General features: G+C 42.8%; 1 protein-coding gene across 7 annotated transcripts in view; it reads left to right on the top strand.

The window, feature by feature from the left end:
* The window catches only part of sona (sol narae), a 42,199-nt gene that overhangs the window by 14,252 nt on the left and 5,059 nt on the right, over nucleotides 1-22,888 (top strand). For 4 of the 7 annotated variants that reach the window (XM_065496885.1, XM_065496880.1, XM_065496883.1 and 1 more), the window contains exons 1-7: nucleotides 2,585-2,772; nucleotides 10,084-10,181; nucleotides 19,843-19,927; nucleotides 20,419-20,732; nucleotides 21,731-22,064; nucleotides 22,224-22,374; nucleotides 22,715-22,844. In XM_065496885.1, coding sequence (XP_065352957.1) covers nucleotides 10,098-10,181; nucleotides 19,843-19,927; nucleotides 20,419-20,732; nucleotides 21,731-22,064; nucleotides 22,224-22,374; nucleotides 22,715-22,844 — 1,098 coding nt within the window. In that variant the 5' untranslated portion in view covers nucleotides 2,585-2,772; nucleotides 10,084-10,097. Of the gene's footprint in view, nucleotides 1-2,584; nucleotides 2,777-10,083; nucleotides 10,182-19,278; nucleotides 19,410-19,842; nucleotides 19,928-20,418; nucleotides 20,733-21,730; nucleotides 22,065-22,223; nucleotides 22,375-22,714; nucleotides 22,845-22,888 lie in introns of those variants that run through there. The other 3 variants (XM_065496882.1, XM_065496881.1, XM_065496886.1) reach the window with 3 other exon arrangements.

Genomic DNA, 22,888 nt, shown 5'->3' with positions numbered 1-22,888 from the left:
ACGAACATTGATTTTTAATTGCCCTTTTGTGTGGCCAGATCTCGTCTGCTGCTCTTTTTCTGCCCGTTTAACTGTAGAGTGCGCGGTGATGTAAATTTGTTGCTCAATTATCCGCGCACCGAGCTGAGGCTACTTTCGCCGAGACAGCACAAAAGAACAATGCGATTTGCATGTTGAACGAACGAGGCAGGCCGTCAGCAGGGAATGTTTGCTGACAATGAGCGCACCGTTTCGGCCGCTCAAAGTTCACTGATCCCGCCAGTCGGCCGGCCGAGCTCCGAATTTGCAAAGTGCAGCTGGCCACAGCCCCTGTATATGGTCACCGCGTGGCCGAGAGATCGAACCCGAGTCAAAAAGATGCCGCCTTTCCCAGGACGCACGACAAAGAGGGAGATGACATCAGCGGCGTGCATTAGTCAAAGCGGAATTAGCGTAAAATATGAGACGCGCGACCGGCAATAAAAACCAATACATGTCTGTCAGGTCCGTTTAAAATGCAAACGCGAAGCACCTTTTTTCATCTCTTCTCACATCTTTTGTGCCATCAGTCCGGCGAGCTCGCCGGGGTTGAGCAACGTGTAAGCCGTAAAAAAGAGAAAAAAAGTGGAAAGAATCCAAGTCGCTCATACTTAGAACACTATGCAAACTGGATTTCTGCGAAAGATTTGTGGGGTGTTTCCCGGCGATTAAAATTCTAGCATTGTATCCCTTGTAAAAAAAGCTAATCTCACTTTACGCGCGTTCGTAAAATTTTAAACTTTATTCTTCCCAAGAAAATACCTCACGTGGTAAGGAGTTTTGCAAGACTGAAAAGATGACACACAATGCTTGACATCTTCAACAACATCTGTCTTATCCCTGTAGTTCAAAGATCATGTAAATTTTTCAATTTTAATTTCTTGACAGGACCACTAAATTTGAAAGAACGCAGCATGAATTGAAATTTTTTGCCATCGGGTATCTCTCTCTCTCCTCCTTTTTTTTGCTCTATGGGCACTTTGTCTAGTGGGAGTGGTTTCACGAAACTTCGGTGATGACGATCAAACCAAATCCGCCGCAAATTCTATGATTTACCGATTGATAATTCACTTTGGGTCGTAAGCCGCTTATTTGTCCCTCCACGCACTCTGCTCGTTATGCAAAATTTTGGGCACCAATCAGCGGGAAATTTATCCTCCGCGTCGCCGCAGCGATGCAAAAAATCTTTTGAGAAGTCGCCGTCTTTTTATGCAACTCGAACTGTGTAAGCCTCGGCGCAGAGGAGAAGAGAAATAGCGAAAAAATCACGTGCCGGCCAAGACAATTTATGGGACAGAGGGAGAGAGACCGCTGCGAAAAATATGTCTCGCGCTTTTGCCAGATAAACACCGCGTGCAAATGAATAACTGCCTAAAGTACGAAAATATTTCAAAGAAGCCGTGCGTCTGCGGCAAAAGATTACAATCTATCCTTAACGACCTACTTTGCAGTTAACAATCATTCGATTTTGAAACGGTGGAAGTCGCTTTTGAAATGCATTTTTCATGTTTCTCAAGCGGAAAATGAAATTGATGTCGATTGAAATTCGACCCGCAACAAAAGACAACAATGATTTGTGCCTTTTGATGCAAATTAATTAATGCGGACGTGACACCTCCGGTGGCTCGTGTGGCATAGGCACACGCTGCTCGGATCACGTCCTCTTCCCAGTTCGTGAAACGCACCAAGGGTTATTCAAGGGAGCCGGCGGCGGCGTCCCTTTGCTCTCTGGCCCAGACCGGAGGCCCTGGGCAACCACACCGATAAGATCAGCCGGCGAACTTGAAACGCGGCCAAACGCTGACTCGGTTTTCGTCCGCCGCTTTTGGCACCACCACTCTCATTGACCAAATAATGCACATTCGTCACTTGAGGCACCAAGGAGACAAAAACTTCAATGAAATCGCAGTGATTCTATCAAAGAAATGGTTTTATTACTCATCCAAGAACGCCTCTGCTGTAAATGCATACAAATTTTCAATATAGTGTTGGATATTTTAGTTTAAAGACTGACTTTTTTGCTATACCTGTTAAAATTAAAACCTTAAAGAATCACACTAAAAACATTCATGATGATTTGATCAAATTTATGGCAGAAATATTCTAGAGTAAAAAACTGCTTCATTCAAAAAAGGCACAGACCAACAATAAAAATTAACAAAAATTTTGAAAATATATCCCGATTAAATTTAGTTTTTGCTACAGTGCTATAAATAAACTTCCTTGAAAATGGGATGAAAATACACAATCAATAAAATTTTATTTGCAACAACAAAAATCGACGATTTATAGCCCCTCATAAAATCAGAAACAAGGATAAAAACAAACTCCTTGCCGAGACGCATTGCCAATTCAAATTTGAGCGAACAGGGAAGCAATGCGGTAAAGCGCTGGCATTGTTTGTCTAATTAATTAAAGCGGCGGCCTCCGCGGGGGCGGCCGAGCGTGCGTCGTGGGTGGAGGCTGCGGCGCTGGTCCTGGTGTACGTGGGGCAGCGTGCTCGGCAGGCGAAGAGGGAGAACGAAGTGGGGGCCGCAATTAAAGCAGCCTAGTCCAGCCGCGTCTGGCCACCTGAGTGCTTAGTGTGTGTGCTGCTCGCTTGTCCGCCGTGCGACTCACAAAGTCAATGCGCGAGCCTTGCGTCCAGACTTGCATTCGTTTTTGCTTTTTGCTGAGGGAACAGTGCTTTTCAAAACTATTGATTGGTGCTGCTGAATCCGCAGGATTTGTCCACTTTCACTACTGACGCCGATTGTGAGTACGGATTTCTTATTTACTTACGAAAATTCGTGCGTTGAAGTCTCTAAAATGTATTTTTTAAATTTGGATTTGGAAACTTAGAAGCAATGAGCATTTTTTTCAATTTTTGTCACATAGAATATCGTGGGGATTAAAGAAGGAACCTTGACATTGTGACCTACCATCGGCTCTATATGTTTTTTATTTTTAACATCAAAATTATTTAGGATCATTAGCTTTGAACTTTTCATTTTAGTTGAATGAAAAACTTGATCTTAGAGGGATTAAAAAAATCTCGGCGCAAAATTTTTACCTGTTTAAATTTTTTGACACATTTCGAGATGGATTTGTTTTAATTTTCCGTTTTAAAAAACAAAAATTCTAATAAATTTTGCTGTGCAAAAATTTAAAAATTAGTATGATTTGCTAATGATCAAAGAGACGTTTATAATTGTTGACTTATTTCCTGGCCACTCAACGAGAGTGGCCCGCCGCAGGTGTTTGAAATTTCGGATTGGGTGCGCGGGAGGCACGCACGTGCTGTTTACTCCGCTCACTTGACTCGCATTCAGTCAGTCAGTCACATTCACGCAATTACTCTCACTGCCTACCTGGCACGTCTCTCGCTTTTGCACGATTGATGTAATCGCGTTCGAACTAGGCGGTTGAGAGAAATTATTCTCTCCATTTGCGTCTGTTTGTCCGCTGCGAGCGCAGGCTTACTAATTGATTTGATAATTCTCTCTATCGCACGCACTCGCAACCGCGAGAATCAGAGCTGAAAGTTTCCATTTCTAATGTGCGAGCTGCAATTTTACGCACTTTTGGTTTCTTTCGCGTCCATGTTCGGTATAGCTTTCCTCGCCTTTCGAAGATTGCATCTTGCTCGATTTGGAGCGTTCACGCGGAGAGTCGAACGCGCGGAAAATGCTGCGCTGCACTGGAAACGCCAAAACACTCGGTGTTTGGTGCGAGAAAGCCGCTGCTTTTGTGTTCGCTGGCTGAGCTGCTCGGCGTTTTCAAAAATTATGATCTTGCGGCTGACACAGGAAAAAAACCTGCTTCCCATATATCTCGCCGGGCCGTTTTTCACGCCGCGAAAAGCCATTTACATATCATACGCTAACACATTCGAATGTTGAGCAAAAAGCAAGGTTGTTGCTGCCGCGCGCAGATAGCAACTGAGGAACGCTTGTTTTTTGGAACTGGGTATCTTTATATCCCAATATCAAGAAAATATTTTTAAATCACGAGTGCAGATCTAGAAAAATTAAATTTGTTTTTTTTTTGCAGAATCAAAAATCGCAACAAATTTCTGCGATTTTGGCACTGTTTTGAAAAGTTAACTAGAAAATTTAATACTATCTCTGTCTACGGCAGGGAGGAAGCAAGGATGAAGTTGAGCAATTGAGTGTTGCAGTCGAGATCAAATTGGATCGCAGGTTGTACGCACAGCACACGGCGGCGAAAAAGGGATTGTGGCGCGGTGGAAAGAGACGACGAAGGCCGTCCCCGTTGCTTGTGTTTCTTCGTCGGTCGGTCGGCGTCGTCGGCGAGTTCGTTCGTTACTCATTGAGTCACACGCACGCAGTATTTGGTCTGCTCTCTCTGTGCGAGTAAAGTGCAAGGCTGCGTTGATCGCGTTATGAATTTATTTCGCGCAGCCACTGGATTACGTGTGCGCGAGCGATAATTCATAATTAAGGCACAAGGCCAGAATTAAAACGAGCCGCGCGCGGCCTCTTTGTTCTTCCTTTTCCATCTCCATATAGAGTCGATAAATTACGCGAAAGCACTCGCAAATCGGGCTTTATTGGCTTCGCGATTCACTGTGGAGTTGTGGACCATAAGCTCGTGTACAAAGTATGCTGAACCACAAATTTAAGGATATCGTTAAGGAATGAACAACTTGCCTCGTTTGTATTTCTACTATACTGATTTCACGGATATCATCAATTGAAATAAGACACCAGAGCTAACCGTTCAGTTTGGTTGACCAAGCAGGAATTAGTTGGAATTCATTTTTCTTTTTCTTTTATCCAAACGAGAAAGTTATTGATCTTTTTATTTATTTTCAAATATATTTTTTTAAATTCATATCAAGTTACAAGAGGCATCTGTGAAGATGTTTGATGGACCTAGCAGCTCTAGCTGAAGGATTACATAGTAGAATTTTGCAGCTCCTCAATGGGAGGCTCGGCGAAATATGCTAATTTTTTAAAATGACCGCACTGTAGCGATTTTTCTTTTTTCCTTAATCTCTATCCACGCGAATAGTGACAATGATGAAGCAGCGAACGAAATAAAAATTATTACAAAACGACCCGCGTTGGCTGATATGAAAACACGACTATACGTGTATTTGGAGGACACCTGCCGAATTATGGCTATTTTGGGGAAATGACGATTTCGTGGCAAAGATTGGTTAGTAATTTTGGCCTTTTTGTCGTGCGTGCCAATATCAAGACGGACCGAAAAATCTGTCAAGGACCCTTTAATGATATTTCCTCGCACTCGCGCGATAAATTCGCAGGCGTGTCGCAACAACGAGTTTGCTTGGGATTAGGAAGCGCCTACTTGAAAATGACCAGCTTCGTTTTTTTCGTACGCCAAACGCAATTTGCCGTGATTTCCCTGCGCCGCTGCTCTAGTCAGGAGAAAGATCTGAGTGTGTGTTTACAGTTCGCAGCTGATTGTCGGTTTTGATATCAAGTTTGTGTTGTACAAGCGCTAGAATACATTTATTCACGGATTCCGTTCTTGAAAAGAAAGTTGCATTTGCATTAGTATATTCCCCGAGAGCGACAATTTGCGGCAGAAATCGCCTCGTCAGGCCAACTCTGCCTCATTTGAATGGACCTTTCTTCTATCAACCTTGAATTTTAACAATTTCGGTGACCAGCGAGACGGCGAGCTCGTGGAAAAGCTCGCGCGTGCCCCATTCTCACGCACAAATCATGCTTTTTAATCACTTTTCACATTATTCCCTCCATATCTCTAAGCCTGTGACGAATGGAGAGGCTTGAAAACATACACAAACACCGCTTCTAATTGAACCGACGGAGGTAGAGAAAATTATTGTCGTTATACGGACGAAAATGAAATCGGAGAATGATATGCGTATATTCCCTTATACTCTTTTTTTGCGAAATTATTATGTTCCAAGGACTTGTTTTTTGGAGGGTATCCAAAACATATATCATGCACTTTACAAGTTTGAGAGATACATAAAACATAAAATTTAATTCTTGGGAATTTTATAATACATTTTTAACAGCTCTTTACACTGTATTTATTTTATCCAACTGTTGTTCCGTTTAACCATCATTGTGTATACTTGTAACAGGCAATAATTATTCTTCTATTGGTTCAACCTTAGGTCTTTATTCCCTATCGCATTCTTTTAAACACGAGATTATTGCAAGTAGCAAGGCAAACAAATTGGCGTCATTAAAAACGGTTCGACTTTACGCAATGCGCGCGTTCAGCTTTTCCTGGTTAGTTAAAACTGATTGTTGTTGTTACCGATAAAATATGAGCAGCCCACAGAAGAAGTTTGAAAACGAAAGTGAGCGCCGGGCGTGTAAAATGGCACTTGAAACCAAAAGTGTGCGAAATTATCGTCTTGAGAGAGTTTCAGTGAGCGCAATTAATTTTGCAATAAATAGCAGTCACGATCGCGTGCGCAAAAAGCTCTTATTTTAAATTGTTTTTCGAGCACTTTGTGCTCTAGTTCATTGCAACCAGAAGTAATATTTTCGTCATTTTAAGTGTTAACATTTTAAATTATGCTCTCCAACGCTTAAAGAAAATTGGCATTCAAAACGGTCTTCCGATATTTGAAATTTTTAAAGGAAACTAATTAAAGGGGTGGCTTTTTTAAATTATCACGCACCCACAAAATTATAAAATGAATTTTAGATATTTAAATTCGTCTAGGAATTAACGCCAGCTTGCGGTTTCCATATGCCGACAATATTTTTAATTTGCTTTTTTGTGTGGTTTGGCTAATGCACATATTTGCGTGGACGACGTTTACCAATTTCACTTTTTCCCTTGCGAGATGAAATTACCGAGAGATCTTGTCGTTTGGCTTGTGTGTTACTCGTCCATCAGCTGTGGTCTGGCCGCTGGGCCGGCTGGGGCCGCGATCTAGGCCACTGGGTCACTCTCAGCCGCGACTCCTCTCTCACACCAGCCTCATTCGGAGCACTTTTGGTTTCACCTTCGGCGTGCACTGCTCTACCTCAACGCTTCTCTTTTTCTCACACCCCGTGAGCATCTGAATTAACCGGCGCTAAATAATCTGGATCTGAAGTGAAGTAACGCCGCGCGTTTTCGCCACTGTCTTGCGTCACTCGCAAAGGGTCGTGGGTTCTTCGCTGTGACATTTGCAGCCGTTTGTGCAAACACGATGACAGAAGACTTTTTGCGCGTAAATGCCACAATCCGCCGGGGGGTCACGGTGGGTTGGGCCGCGCCAAAACAGCGATTGTAGTCGCGGTTGTTGACAAATCTTTGATTTATTCCAGCCCAGTTAAATGAACAGATATGAAATCAGACACTAATCCTTTGCTCAAAAGTTTTTATCTTCATTTGCTCCATGAGGAAATTTATAAATTAACCTTATTGCATCTTAATTCTAATATTTGGCTCACATAAATTCCTATTTTTCCTCATGCCTTTTTGAAAATCTTTTCGCACAAATTGCATCGTTTATTTATTTTACTTTTAACCTAATTGCCAATTCATTCCCCTGTTCCTGGCTGGAAGTTGCCCTTTAGTGCTCATAATGAGAGTGCATAATTGACAGTTTGCATATTGACGATGAAATTACACACGCACGCTCCCGATTTGGCAGCCGTGTCGCAGAAAGCGGTCACGCGGCGTTGATACATAATTTGTTGCGTTGGGAGCGAGAGTGCAAGTGGGTGCTCTCTCGACTTTCATTTTCCTCCGCGTTTGCTTTCTGCGCTCTTGACAGACACGCAGACTACGAGACCGATCGGCACCTGCGCTTCGAATGAGGCAATCGCCATTAAATGCACGCGCCGCACCATAGCTGCACTCGCGGCGTCTAATTAATTCGCCGATTTTATTGTTCTAAGCCGCGTGCAGAAAAGTTGATTTGCGACTCCTCCCTTTTGGCTCAACAAGCTGGCGACGACTTTTCCCCCTTGATCTGATAAAAAAATTCTGTACACGAGAGGCGTCGTGGCAATAATATTGTTGGATGCTGATAAGATTATCGCCCACGCAAAGAGTCGAGAATAAATCATGCAAATCGAGACTGGGTCGCAGAAGGTGAAAAAAATTGTTTTCGTTCAGGGGAGATCCTTGATCCAATGAACTTGATTGGGAGCAACAAGTTGAGCTGCCCGCTCGCTTTTCGCTCGAAAGTGAACACTTAATATTTTGCAGCGAAAATGCGGTAAATGTTGTGAAATTCAGAGATTCACTCGACTGTCCTTTGGCCTGAATATAAAATTGAAATACTAAAACTCACAATGCTGCGAGAGTGAGCAAGGATGTTCAATACTATTAAAATATATTTGAAGATCACGACTGTTTTGATGAGCCATCTCAAACCTTCAATGAAAGACGCAATCTGAAGGCAGCATCAGATTTTGGCAGATTGTCGCTGCCTTTGACCTCTGACTCCCAGCTCACAGACCATCTGGTGAGCGTTATATTTCGTGATTTGCAACGGAAATCCCAATGTTGTGACTGCTGGGCTGACAATTTGATGATAGTTAAAGCAGGTGTCATGGCAACACGACAGCAAGGCCGTGCGCGGCATTCCACATTTCAAGGGAAAGAGGCTGGAATGCTGCACCAGAATCACCGGCAAAAGTCAGACGAGAGAGAGAAAAGGAAATGCCCTTTGCTACTGATTAATGATATTGATTTTTCGCCCCACCGCGCCTTCTCTCTTCTATGCGCGACCTTGCCAATCGATCAAGATTGTTGCACGTTTTTTCCAGCACTTGTCGGCCTGCGGGGCAATCATAAGTGAGAGAGATAGAAAATTGTCTCCGCGCGCGCTAAATGCACGGCAATAAAATGAATGTGTGTGCTGCTGTCATGAAGAGGGATTTTATTTAGTAGCCGCTGAGAGAATAAAGAAAGGAACAGAGCGCGGTAACTAATGATGTTGTTGCGACGCCTTTTTGCGCAAACACAATGCAGTGCAACGAATATATGTATATGACACCAAAGTCTTTCTTTCTTTCACTTAAAAAGCAATTGCCCAATAAGAAATGCTACCAATCGAAAGTGAAAACTGCTGCTTTTCTTTCTTCACAGCCTGGACAAAAAGAGCGAGCATAGAAAGGAAAAGCGTCGTCAGGGGAAAAAGTCGTTGACACTTTATGTTAAATGTTCAAGTCTGTATACTTCTGACTACAAATTTCTATTTGTTTCATTTGAATACGCTGAGAGATTGCGGAAATGTCATTAACATACAAACACTTGATGAGGAATCTGTTTTATTCTAATTAATTTAGAGACAGGATTTCAATTGCACGATTTTCATTGTTTATAGTAAATATAACAAATTAAATCACAATGTATATTCATTGAAAAACGTTACATTTTTCCATCTTTCATTTTATAATCAAATTTATTGGATATAAGCAATATGCCAACTCATAAACCATAAATAAAGAACTAAAGATAGCAAATTTTACATTTTATGGAACAATTCTAAAGAGAACTATTTAGCGATTGTAAGAAGTGGGCTATTTCAAAAAGCAGAGATGTATAAATGTGGACCAATTTGAAAAGAAATGTATATTTTCGTTACTATTTTTGTTTAGCAGGGCTTCAAGTAAAATTTTTCTATGCATCGTATTGAATCAAAAAAGGGGGAAAGATACGAATTTTTCTGAATGTGACTGAATAAAAACTGCAATACAATTAAGAAGAAAGATACAAAAATCTCCATTTAATTTTCAAACGAAAATTTTACCTGGAAAATCAGAAATATAAAAATCAAAATGTAAATTTCATTTTAAATCGATTAAATCTCATAATTATATGATACATGTTTCACTATTTTTAAACTTTGCAACCCCCTGAAGAGGAGGGTATCCATTTTAGGGTAAAATTGCCGAAATAATGAGACCTGAATAATTCTATTAATTTTACTATTCCATGACGAAACTGTTTGATTGTTCTATAAACAGACTGATATCTGTTCCAACTTGAGCACTCAACATAACATTCACTTTATACCAAGTTCCCTGCACGTTTTTTGTTTTGCTTCGCAGCACCCATAACTCAGCGCAACTTTTGACCTAACGTTGTTGTTGTTGTTGTCCACAGAGTCGAGAGCCACGATGGCGGCAGGTTGGCGACTGCTGTCGCTGCTGCTGCTGCACCTGTCCAGCGCGCCGTTCTCCAGTGCCAGCGCCGATGCCCAGGTCAGTGTTTGATTTGATTCCTTCCTGCGTGCGCGGATTTGGGCCAGGGCGTGGTGCTCTCCTCGCCCTGCCACTCTCACTCTCGTTGCACTCGCCGCGCGCCGCACTTTCTCCGCTCAACCAAACTCCGCTCGACGAGCTCACGGCTCGTGGGTGACCATTACACATTATACGCGCGCGTATTAATCCACCGCGTGTGTGTATTATTGTGTGCGCAGGCGGATTTCTCCGAAAGCAGCCCGCAATTAATGTCAGCAAACAACAACTGTTAGGCACAATTCGCGCCTGCATGATTACACACCTCTAGCAGATTGAGTCCGAGTGCGTTCTCACGCGAATTTCCCCGCCTTTTCCTGGGTAATTGCACCCTTTTTTCCTTTCTGGACTTTGCACGTAGGGAAATTCGGAGAATCAAAAGTGCGAATAAAGAGAGAGAATGAGAACAATTCACAAGCATCCCATCTTTAAACAAAGCATCATTATTTGTTTTTCAAACCATTTCCTTATTTTACAACGTTTAGTTTAGTACTATGTATACATGGAAAAACGTGTGATGAAGATTGTCTGTACTTGGCTCGAGCCTAAGTCTTTAAATAGTATAATAAATTTAAGAATTCAGTCTCTGAAATAGTGAATAAAAAATGGGTTTGAGGCTCAATATAGCAATCTGTTGACTTAAAACACTTAAAATCCTAATTTGAATAAACCAACTCTCTTTATTTCATTGATGGACTTTGCAGGGAAATTCAGAGAATCAAATACGAACAAAGAGAGAGAATGAGGAAAATTCGCTTTATTTTGCAAACATCCCATCTTCAAACAAAGCTTCATTCGTGATTTTTTTTAAAAAACCTGTTTTCCTTATTTGCTTACAACGGTTAAAGGACACATATTCTAGCATGTTCGAATTTGTTTATTTTGACCAAGGAAATTTAAAAGTTTACTCGCTGACATTTGAGGCAATCTACATAAACGAACCCCTAAAAATTTTAATTTGAATAATCCTTTAATGGTATTTCATAATTTATAACTAACTCTCATATAGTACAAGCTTATTCCAGAATTTTTCGCGTTACGCGAGTTGCTGCTTGCGCAAGAGCTTAGCAATGAGCATTACATTATTCCTCGATACAAGTGCAATATTCAAACCCACGTACCAGATCCCAATTAGAGTTTCATTCGTAACAAGTTAAAGCCTGCGTTTAATTAAGTAAAATGATAAATGAGAGACCGTTCGATTTGATGGCCAATTTGGACAAAGGTGCAGCCTCCAATTTTATTACTCCTTTGTGCAAGGCTCAATAGACAATCTCCGCCGTCGGCCGAAAGTACGTCGAGGGTGTGTCTATGCCTATTCGCCACCTGCGACTGACACCTTGCGGGTGGGTCAGTTCGAGGAATGCGACGCAAAGGTCGCCGCTGAACAAAAACAAGAGTGATTTGCTTGGCATCCACTCATGACCTTTCGCCCAAGTGGAGCAGAATCGAGCTGTCCTGCATAGCACGTGGACCCTGGCAAGGTCAGTCCACCGAGGGAGACCTTTGCGTTGGAGCAGGACCAAGCGGATCTGCGTCTCGGGCCAACAACCCAGTCTTCCCATCGCCAAGCTCGCTCCGATTTTCCAGTAAATCCTTGCCAAATTGTTTTGTTTGATTTAATCAGCATCCACCTACTCCGACTCCGAGCCACCCACTTGCGTCCAAATCAGATAGATACATAATCGGCGGATTGGTGTCTAGGTCAAAAAATGGTTCACTTTCGAATGCCGAGCACTCGCTTTGCTGCCCATTCGCAAGTGTCCCGTGCTGCATGCACCAAGGCAGCGGTGGGCGGCTCGCGAAAATAAAACCAATAACCTGCGCGCCCCTTAAGTGATTTATTTACGAGAGTTTAACAGCCTTGAGTTTTTCTGACTCAGCTGACACAAAAAGGGAGTAAAATTTTGTAAACAGAGAATGTATTGAATGGAGCAGTTGGAGAAAATTGATTTTTTTAATAGAAGAGGAGGCACTCGAGGATTCATTCATAGAAGAAGAGTTAAACACCGCTCTTTGCTTAACAAAATTGTTTATTTTTCCTGCTATAAACGGCAGCCTTAATTCATGGCTGCTGTGGACAGACGAAAATAGTAGGCACAACTATAGTTCAATTAGGGTTATATCTGTTGAATATATCTTTTCAATATGAATTGGCAATTAATAATTTTAATCCTTATTTGAGGTGACAAAACGACTTTATTCCTCTGACAATGAGATAAAAATTTCAAAGCGGTGCGCAGAGCAATTTTGTTAATTTACCGCACTAAAATAGCTCACCTTTAAAGGCAAAATGTAATTTCCAACGCAATTATTCGCCACACCTTCAGGAAATATGCTAGACATTTATTTTAATAAAATGTTTAATCGTCCCATGAACATTGGATTTTATTAGATTTGGCTTTTTATGGGGTATGCGGCTCTTGCTAAGTTAGAGTGGAACTAATTGGAAGTATCAGCTGGGCGGCAAACGCTGTTTTTGTGCCAAAGAGGCAGTTTTGAGCCACGGCCAAATAGTGTTGCTCAACAATGTGATCTAGTCCAGTGTTTATTTTTTGCCGCTCAATGGGACGCCACGTCAAGAGGAAATTTGCATAATCAGGCAGCGTTCCAATTTGGAAGAGACCGACTTTTTTTAGAGCCATTCATTGATTCACTCCGCTCGCAACCTGCAGACAATGAAAAACAAAGAGAGGCGGTGCCGCGGCTCCCATTAAAAAAGAGGCTACAAACTCTCCGCAGGCGACTAATTAACAATCAATTAAGGGGTCATTTGAAGCAAAAAAAAAACCATCAATTAGCTCGGTGGTTAGCCTCTTAATTTCGACACCTTTAGATTTAATTAACGTTTCTATCTTTTGTCTCGATCTATCCAAAAAAATGTACGTATGTTGGTTTAAAAAAATACAGCCGCTTTCCTCATTCTGATCAACGACGCAAAAATTTCACTAACAAACATCGGCCTAGTACATTGCGGAAAAAGGATTACGCGCTGGTTTCGGGACCACATTTCAGCGCCTTGGGCTGCTCTAATTAACGAACTGGTAAATCTACGGTCTCGTCATGGGGGCCCAGAGGCCGGATGGTGCAAGCGGCGCGAACAAATAGCGCCCGCGTGCAACAATGAGTGAGTGAGTGTGTATGTTTTTGTATCAGGCCCATTTATCACGATTGTTGCGCGAGGAGCCGAAATATAATATATAGACACACCACAAAGATAGAAGATTGCGATCGGCCTGCTTTTCCACGACTAGGAAGTGTCGGGATCTGTACCCACAGCGCGGCACGTTCGGCGCATGACGCAACCTTGGGCTGCGTCTGCCCTGGCCACTCGTAGTACCGGCCACAGGTTGGGAAAAAAGGCGAGACGCTAGCGAGTGTGTGCCGCGCCCAGGCGTGGCCTTGCCACTGGCCATCGCCGCAACCGGAGCACTCGCGTGCTATGATCTCCATTGTGCGCTCCTCGCCGACTGTGAGCGGCGAAACCGCGCGCCGCGTTTACGCTGCAGCCCTCGAGGCTCTCAATGCCCACCAAGGTGAGGATTGAAATCATCCCGGCGGTCTCGAAATTTGCGGTCACCGCGCAATTCTGGCCCACCAGCAGCGAAGGGCGTTGAACAGCCAATATTCGGCGTTTATTATGCAATCTGCTTCGTTTATTAATTGCTGAAGGGGTAAATTTCAAAGTCGGACCTTCAAATGACGCGGTTAATTGTTCGTGAAATAAAACTAAATGGCTTTAGGATCCAGTTTTAATTTTGTATATCACGAGTTGCGTACAAGTGGGAATCAGAAAATAGTGAATGTTCATCGCATTCTTCGTACTTGACTGCAGCTGTTCCAGCCCATTAGGTCTCATCAGCATATTATATTACCTGTAAAACACGATCACTCCTGCAAGAAAATGTTGCTTCTCTAGCCGTGGGAAACGATTCTGTTGCAATATCCACTAAAAAAGAGATAAATAGATTAGATTCCGGAAGTCTCCCCAAAAAGAACACACCCTCTAACAATCCCGGGACACTATTTCACCTCTTTCTTCGAGATTTATTTTTCAAAGGCGTGGAATTGTGCTTCATGTACATTACAAAATTCTAAAGGGGAAAAACTCTTTTGTTGTACACCTTATTAAATGATTTCATCCAAATCAAAAAGAGGATTCTTAATTGTTTCAAAATTTCATGGGTTCTTTGATTTTTTCTCACTTCAAGCAAAGCAACATCTTAATGGGGCTCTACTGTATTCTACATTCGCTGATTTTCATTATTTGCATTGATTGGTATTTAAAAAAATCGTTGACACTTGGAAAAATAATCGTGCTTTTTTGTTCTTTTTCGTCTCTTATATAATTGCTTTGGTGGGAAAACCTCATTACACGTCTAAAGGGAAACATTAGCCTTTCTAATACCCTTCAATGTTAGTAAATTTAACATTTTCTTTGAATTGGTCAATCTCTTGCTCTGGGTAATTGGATAAAATTGAAATTGGAGCAAGGAAAAACACAATTATTGTAAATTTTTCACTAGCCTTAATATTTTGTGTTTAAAAGTGACTGTAAATATAGAGGAAACCAACATATTTTCTCGAGTTAAATCCATGAAAGAGTATCAAAATAAAGAAGTTCAAAAATGGTGCCTTCACCAATAAAGTAGATCAGTCGACTGAATAGGAAATATTTCTCGTTTTGTTCATAAAAAGTAAAAATCTGAATGAATTTTCCAGGAGACTGGTTTTGTGCGTTGAAACTGGGACGATACAAAAAGAACTAATTTCTCCCGCGTTTTCATTGCAAAATTTTCTATTGTTTTCACCTTCAAAGGAATCGGCCGAGTCGCCTTTGTCTGCCGTGAATCACTTTGGACAAAAAATTGGTCTACTACTGGAGGATAGTAGTTACGTGGTCGAGTATGTTTCTTTACTCGCGGCAAGGCCGCCTTGCTTTTCTAACTCTCTCGTGCGATTTGGCTCAAAAGGTCAGTCAGTCAGTGGTGCGCGAGCAAGCATTCCAGTTTAATGTACACCAGACTTTATTGCATTTCCACGAACAAAGAGAGCAATCAAATACAGCCAACCCTTTTGGCATTTTTCTCGTGGATGATAATAAAAAGAAAAAAATGAAGGGCCTTTGTACCACGATAATTTATGTCAGACACGCCGGTCACCAATGATTTGATTATCAGAGCAAGGCACTGCATTCTTACTCCGATCGCAAGTTCAGAGAAGCAGCCAGCGAAACGGAGTACACAACTCATGAATTTTCATGCTGACAAGAAATACAAAAAAAAATCTATTCATTGCTGATTGTGAGCGAGACAATAGATAATAGTTTCCCTTTAAGATAAAGCAATTTTGCAGATAGATAAAGAAGAAGTAGGAAAAAAGGAATTAATTGGCATTTTGTGAAGAACGCAATGTGAACGAGGAAGTAGCCAAAATTTAATTCGTTACTTGTTCCACCGCAATGAATGCAAATAGTTTACTTCTGCTGCAATTCTATATCCCAAAAAGTCAAAAGTGAGTGGGAGAGCGGCAAATTGACTCAAAATAGATGACTGCACGAGATAGCTTTGCTGATTGTGTTGCGGAGCACACGCGATTCCGGAGAACATTGTCCTTTACAGCACATCCGCTTCAGTCCCATCTGGCCTTGGCTTTGACTTTTGTTTGCTGATTTTGCATTTGCTAATTCCTTTTGATAACATATTTGTTCTCTTCTCTTACCCTGTGCACGCCATGATTTCGTAGAAATCGCCAACTTATTGTCACTGTAGAAGGTTTTTGTTCCTACAGCAAATGCATGTAACCGCTCGTTTTGCTGTAGGATGAATGCGATAATATTACGCGAGTGTTTAGGTTAAGGCACGCCAAAGCCATTAATAAAAAAGCGGCATTGAGAATAAATTTCCAAAAATATCACGCCCAGCCGAGTAAGGAGATTCCTCTTCTGTCACGGTCGAGGACCAAAATGTGAGAAGCGGCTCCCTTGACATTTGGCAAAACACTATTGTTCCACAGTTGTCGGGCGAAAATCGTCCCTCTCTTTATTTATCATTCATCTCTGCATGTACTTGTCCGTTCGTGAGGCGCAAAATCGCAAATGCGGGGCTATAAAAATGTTTTGCCGGTACACAAAATGGTAAACTTTATTATGCAGTGTGTCGATACCATAATAATATCCGGCTCGGAGAAGACTCGCGAGTGACGCAACCGTCTGTTTTTTGCATGTCGCTAAATGGGAAAGCGGACGTTTTGGACACTCGGGTCCGAGAGCGAGTGGAGTGCCTCTTTGTCAGGTCAGTCGGAGGAGAGTACTTGTCTCGCTTGCTGTATGTGTGTAACTCGAGTACGTACACAAGTGAGTAAGTAGGTAGGCAGTGCGGAGAGCAACCAGCGCGCGGTCACTTTCTCTCTCATTGGCGAGGTCCTTTGCTCGGCGGCGAGAGAGCACTTGTTGTTTGTGCGACCTTGCCCATTTGCTTCACTTGCGACCACTCGAGCGTCACAATATACTAAACCCACTCAAACAAACTCTCCCTTTATTAATAGCTGCAGTATCCCTGAGTCTGCAGTCAAAATCGAATATTAAAAATCTGCTTTGGTACGAGTAAAAGGTGAAGAAAAAGTGCTTTAATTGTGATTTGCTGGTTTGCCGTGGGCCGTGGCACTGTTACTGTCCCATTGTTTGCATTTTAATAAAAAACAAAATTTTTGATTAGATTTTTCCTTTGAAAATGTAGCTTAATCTGTTTCCATCTAACCGCAAAATGATTTAACAAACTTACTGATGTTTGATATGGCATCTAAAAATGAGCTACCCAAATTTTGATGGACCCGGTTTATTGCTTTAGAATTTTACCTATTTTGAAGGAAGGATGAGCCAAGGCCGAGTGCTGGCGAATGTTGGCTGCTCATTAAAAGGCAAATATATAAAACTTTCCACTCGTGATCCGGCGTGATGTAACGAGGAACTGCAAACGAGATCATCTCTCACTGGCAGTTGGCCGGCTGAAAACGCTTTCTATGCGGCCAAGCCGAGAGGGAGAAAGAAGACGCGATCGCTCACTTGCTCTTTTTAACAACATATATCGCATCAGGTGAAGCTGCCATTTCATTTGGAATTCCGCAGCAGCAGCAGAGAAAGCAAGCAGAGTGCACCGCCGACCGACGAGAGAAGATGCAAATGAGCGAAATATCCGACTGCAACGCGCGTGCAGCACAAATCTGCCATTATATTCCCGTAACAGACCGATTTGGAGCGGAATTGCTCAATCACTTTTCTCGCTCGCTGCTCAAATGAAAGGAGAAGTCGTTTGGAAAGGTCAGCCGCCTGGAGATCTTCTTCTAGAGATGACTGCCGAGACGTTGCTCAGCGCGTCGCTTCATTTGAATTAATGCAAATCGCGCCAGCAGCCCATTCATTATTTATTTGTGCTGGCTCGCATCGAGGTGCAGCTCGCCTCGCACCTGATTATGCAAATAGCCAGTCAATTACCTCACAAATGAGGTCGAGACACAAATTTTTTTTAATACGATTCATTAGCGGACTCCCCACGCGCTAAGTCAGTTTCCTCAGAGAGCTGTTCCGAAACAAATGAAATGCACAACATAAAAAAATACGAACAACCAATGAAAAACTTGTGCGGATTAGGAGTTGCTTCATTATGTTGCGCATCATAGCCGCAGATGTTTTTTCTCTAAAAGCGGTATAAGCTAGAAGCACGGATATTACGATAAAATGCAATCTGTGGCACTGCTTATCTTCCTCATAAAAGGATTTTTCTCGCACACTCGAGCAATTAATTCATCTTCTGCGGAATTAAAGAAAAAGCGTGCGACTCAGCTTGTCTTGTCGGCGAGTAATAAACATGAGGGACACGAGCGTCATCCACGCGAACATTTTTTATTGCAGTTAATTAGAGGCGTAAAAAGCGCAGAGGAGTGACATACGCACTTTTAACTTTTCATTGGGCGTCATTGAGGTGTCAGCGTGCAACGGTGCGATATTGATGCCCGCGAGGCGAGAGCTGCACGCATCGGGAGGAAGAGCCAACAACGTCCCATTGTTATGCCATTGTTGAGATTGGCCGTGCTGATAAAAATTAACGACCTGTGCTGTCAGTGAAGATAAAAAAATGAAGGAAGAACCTTTTAATTTCGCTCTCCACCCAAAAGGTCAAACTGAGTACGCAATTTTGAATGCATAATTGCGTTTCCTTTCGTATCATTGAGATTCAGAAGCGTTGGTTTTGGACTGCCTTATTAGGAAAGTAATGATTCTAGATAGATGAGACTTAAATACATCAAATTCCTGCGAAATGTATTTGAGGTTTCTGTTTCTCCATAATCCGTGAGCACCGCATTTCGGTGGGCACCGTTTTTGCTAAAAAGATGTTGACAAATGCACGCCTTGCCCAATTGACATGTCGCAAACGAAAGAAAGGCCAGGTGATTGGCAGCGCCACTTTTTGATAACATCCTGCATCGCGTTGAATACTCAATTGTACCTGACGCAATCACAAATGTTTAAACGCGTTTGTTTACGAATTTGGCAAACGCCTTATTTGACGAGATGCAAACTCTTTTCATTTGTTACAAAAGCGTTCGATTCTGACGAGTCAGAGCCTCTCTGGTGACATGCGCTGACGAAATGCAATTTCCACCATCTGCTAATTCCGAGAGGATTAGAGTGGATAAGAGCTCGACAATCTCTTCCTGTTTCAACAAATTGCACACGCGCAGGAAAATGCACTCTGTTTGTAATTTGAGAGGAAAGCGGCGGACAGTAATAATTAGATCGCACGATACACATGCTCATAGACACTCGAATGCACGAGGGCGGAGTTGCTGTGTATTATATTCAATTTGGGCAAAAAACTAGGGCCTCAAGCGGCGCATAAGCTTCCTTATTGCCGGCTTCATTTATCTCTCTCTGTTCACTGTTTTGCAATCAGCTCGATTCGTGACTGGCCAGGCCAAAAGTGGTGCGTCGGCCAATTGATCTGCACGCCTCATTGATCCTTGTGCATACTTTTGTGTCTGTCTTTCCCTTTCTCGCCGCAGCCGCTTGATCGAAACGATTGTGAGTGCGATTTCGGCTCTGGCTAACCATCGCGCGACCGAGTGTGTGTGTTATGATCTGCGTGCTTAGCACAGCTCTTGCTCAACGCCGCACCGCTGACAGCAAATTAAGCGGTAATTGTTTGTAATTGTGCCACCGCGGCCGGCGGACCAGGAAACGGGTCCATTCTTAACCGATAGATGCTTGTTAATTTATTCCAATGCGAGCAATTACTCATTGCCCAATTCGACAGGCTGCAGGTGCGAGACCCTTACAATTCAGCCTGCAAATATAGTTCAGGTGTTGGCCATTTTTGTATGTCGTTGAATTCGATTGCAGAAAAACGTTATTCTTAAGTAAGCTGAAAAATTGGACGTCGAAAAAAGACTATCAGAACCCTAACATTTTTCCACCCTGAGCCAATATGATGTTTGCCTAAATGGTTAAATTTTCATTACTCTGCGACCATTTCCGTCCATAAAAAATTGCAATTAATCATATTTTTAGGAGTCTCACCAAAATTGATTTGTATGGAACTGATGAAAAATTTGTTTTGTTTGTTTGCAGGCGGGCGCCTCCTCCCCTGATCTCCACACACAACTGAGCGTAGAAGACTTGCGCTCGCTCTTCCACGTGGACTCTCATGACCAAGGTGAGTGACTGCGAAACGACCCTTTATTCCTTTGCCTTCAGCAACACCCGCAAAAAATCGGAAACGACGGAGAAGAAAATTAGAATAGCGGAAAGTGGAAAACAAAGAGTTTAAATGCTGCAACCGTGAGGCGCCGCGTGCAATTAAGAATGATATGCAAAAGAACGAGCGGAGCCGCTTCCTTTGACCTCCGCCATACCGCTCCTCATTTACATTTTATTTATCATGATGCGTTTTATCTCATAACTTGTCATATTTCACACTTTGTATAGTTGTTTGCGCACTCACAGAAGTTGTAATTTTATTTTTGTTCAGGGAAATGAAGTCACAAGATAAATTGCGCTTGTAACTTATTCAATGTAACGCGTTTATTTGCAAACACTTCAACTTTAATGTTATACACACACGCGTGCTTTGAAAATCATTTTGTAATTGAAATAAAAACAATCTCTGTTCCTTTTACTTATCATAAAAATAATTTTGTTGAGCAGTGCCCGATTACGAGGTGGTGGCCGTGCGTGCCCTGAGCAAGCGGAGCGCCCCCTCGGAGCACAGCGAAGGTCCCCACTTGGTGGCCCATTTGGAGGCGTTCGGGCGGCCCATGCAGCTGGCCCTGCGCCGCACCACGGGGCTAGCGGGCGCCGCGGGTCCCTCGGCACTGCGCATGTGGGCCCAGGACGGCGCCGAGTTGGCCGAGATTCCGCAGGCGGAGCACGGCGCCGACATCGGACACACCTACCAGGACGAGGCCAGCGGCGCTGCCCTTCTCGTCCACACAGATCCGCAGGACGGCACCCTCCTTGTTGTGAGTCTCAACCTTCATTGTGTTCCATCCGATCGAGGCTGGTTTTTAATTTTTCTATGAAGCAAAAGGTTAAACTGTCGTGACCAAATTTTTTAAATATAAACTGAGCAAAATACGAAGAAACAAAAAAAAACTTTCATGGGATTTGTACAGCAGGGAGGGTAAGTGGCAGGATTTCACAAGACTTTTTGACTGTGTTCAGAAATTAGTGCAGTCAATCGATTGCAAAGAGCTGGGATTAAAAATTGCAGCGTGGAATTTGTTTAGCAGGTGCTGATGAGACCTTATTATTCTTGTTTATTCTTATGCTCTAGTCAAATACAATAAATTATAAGGTCATACATAGCAAAAGAAAGGGCGAACAGTACTGCATAAATTGCTAAAACGATCCATCACTGGGGATATCAAGCCGCACTGAGACTTAAATGCCAATACACCTACTATCCAGTATGAGAAAGTGTAAGATAAATAATTGAAGAAAAAAATAATCAGAATAAACAAACAGAAGAAGTGAAAATCTGCTCAATGAGACATCCAGGCAAGTAATACCATCTTTAATTAGTGCAAGTAGCTTAGCTTTGAAAAGAGGTTTGAGACTAACAATAAGCTGTACACACACAGATCTGAAATTAATACCAAGGTTCAAGGCACGAGAGTTGAATTGAGTCCTGGCTCTCGATCTCGCATATTTATTCATACAGAGATCGTTCCCAAGAGCAACTGCTGCTGCCTGAATACGAACGGTCGGTTCACTCAGTTGTGAAATTACACTGCGTGCATACTCTGTACTCTGCTGCTTCACTTGCTCCAATAATGCAGCCAGCGTTAACGGCCTATTGTCTATGCGGCCGTTAATTGCCCCCTAATACGTTCGCTTGCAGAATTCCACACACGTGCAATTATGATGAGGCGATCGCTCATTTCTCTGCAGCAACTAGAACGTGCAATTGCGAATTTCAAAACTGACACTGTGCTGCACTTGCCCTCCTCTCTCGCAGGAAGGTACGATCGGCGGCGACCTGGTGGTTCGACCTGTGCCTGCTTCAGTTCGACACCTGACCCCCGTGACCTCGCACCCGGACTACTTTGACGAGGAGGCGGAGTACGGTGGCAGCGACGACGAGATGTTCCTGGACGAGGAGCAGGGCGACGAGGAAACCGTCAGATCCGGCTTCCCCCTGCCCGCAGGAAAGCCCGGTAAGAAGCCCTCGAAGAAGGCCACCTTCATCGACAAGAAGAAGAACAAAAGGACGAAGAGAAGCGCCGCCACCCTGGGAATGCACGTTGTGATAAAAAAGAAGGTTGACGAGGCAGACCCTTTAGGCGATTACGGTATGACACTTTAAATTGATTATCGTGTACCTTAATTTTATTCATCATTGCATAAAGAATTGTGATTTATTACGCAAAAAAATTATCACTCATCTTTTTAAATTTAAAATAATATAACCTCGAGTTTTTCACTAAAACGTTTGTAAATTATTTATTCAGCTTTCATGGAGCCCGACCACTTGTCGAAGCGCTTCCGCCGCGACGTACGAAAGAGCAAGAAGTCCAAGAGCAAGAAGTCACGAGACAGACGAGATGCGCCATATGTTATCTACCCTGAGATCCTAGTCATCGTCGATTACGATGGATACAGGTTGGTGCCCTTGCCGATCTGGCAAAGCAAAATAATTGTTCTGAAGTGACAGAACGTGCTTTGTTCGTTTCCTCGCTTTTTAGCAGTGAGGAATGTTTGCTCACAAATTGTTTGCGCTCGTAATGGCTTCGCTGTCTGCCGCGCCGACCCTTGGTGCACATTTGCACACGTCTGTTAATTAACAAAAGTTGATCTTGAGTTTCGATACCTTTCATGGTTGCAAAATAAAAGGCAAAAAGACGCCGAAACACTAATTTTTTAAATCTCCGAGAAAATTAATTATTTCAACGGAAAGAGCAGATGCCTTTTGACCCAGGCTAACTATTAATTGTGCACACAGGCTTCACGGCGGCGACAACGTGCAAATCAAGAGATACTTTGTTTCATTCTGGAACGGCGTCGACCTTAGGTACAAACTGCTCAAGGGTCCCAAGGTGCGCATCAGCATCGCCGGAATCATCATCTCCAGGGTAAGATACCCCCGGCCCCTCCCGATGATTTCACTTGCCCTTGC

Source organism: Cloeon dipterum, chromosome 1 (genome assembly GCF_949628265.1).
Source record: "Cloeon dipterum chromosome 1, ieCloDipt1.1, whole genome shotgun sequence".
In the NCBI taxonomy this organism is placed as follows: domain Eukaryota; kingdom Metazoa; phylum Arthropoda; class Insecta; order Ephemeroptera; family Baetidae; genus Cloeon; species Cloeon dipterum.
Note: the sequence above shows the minus strand (reverse complement) of the source record. Positions and strands in the feature narration are given on the sequence as shown.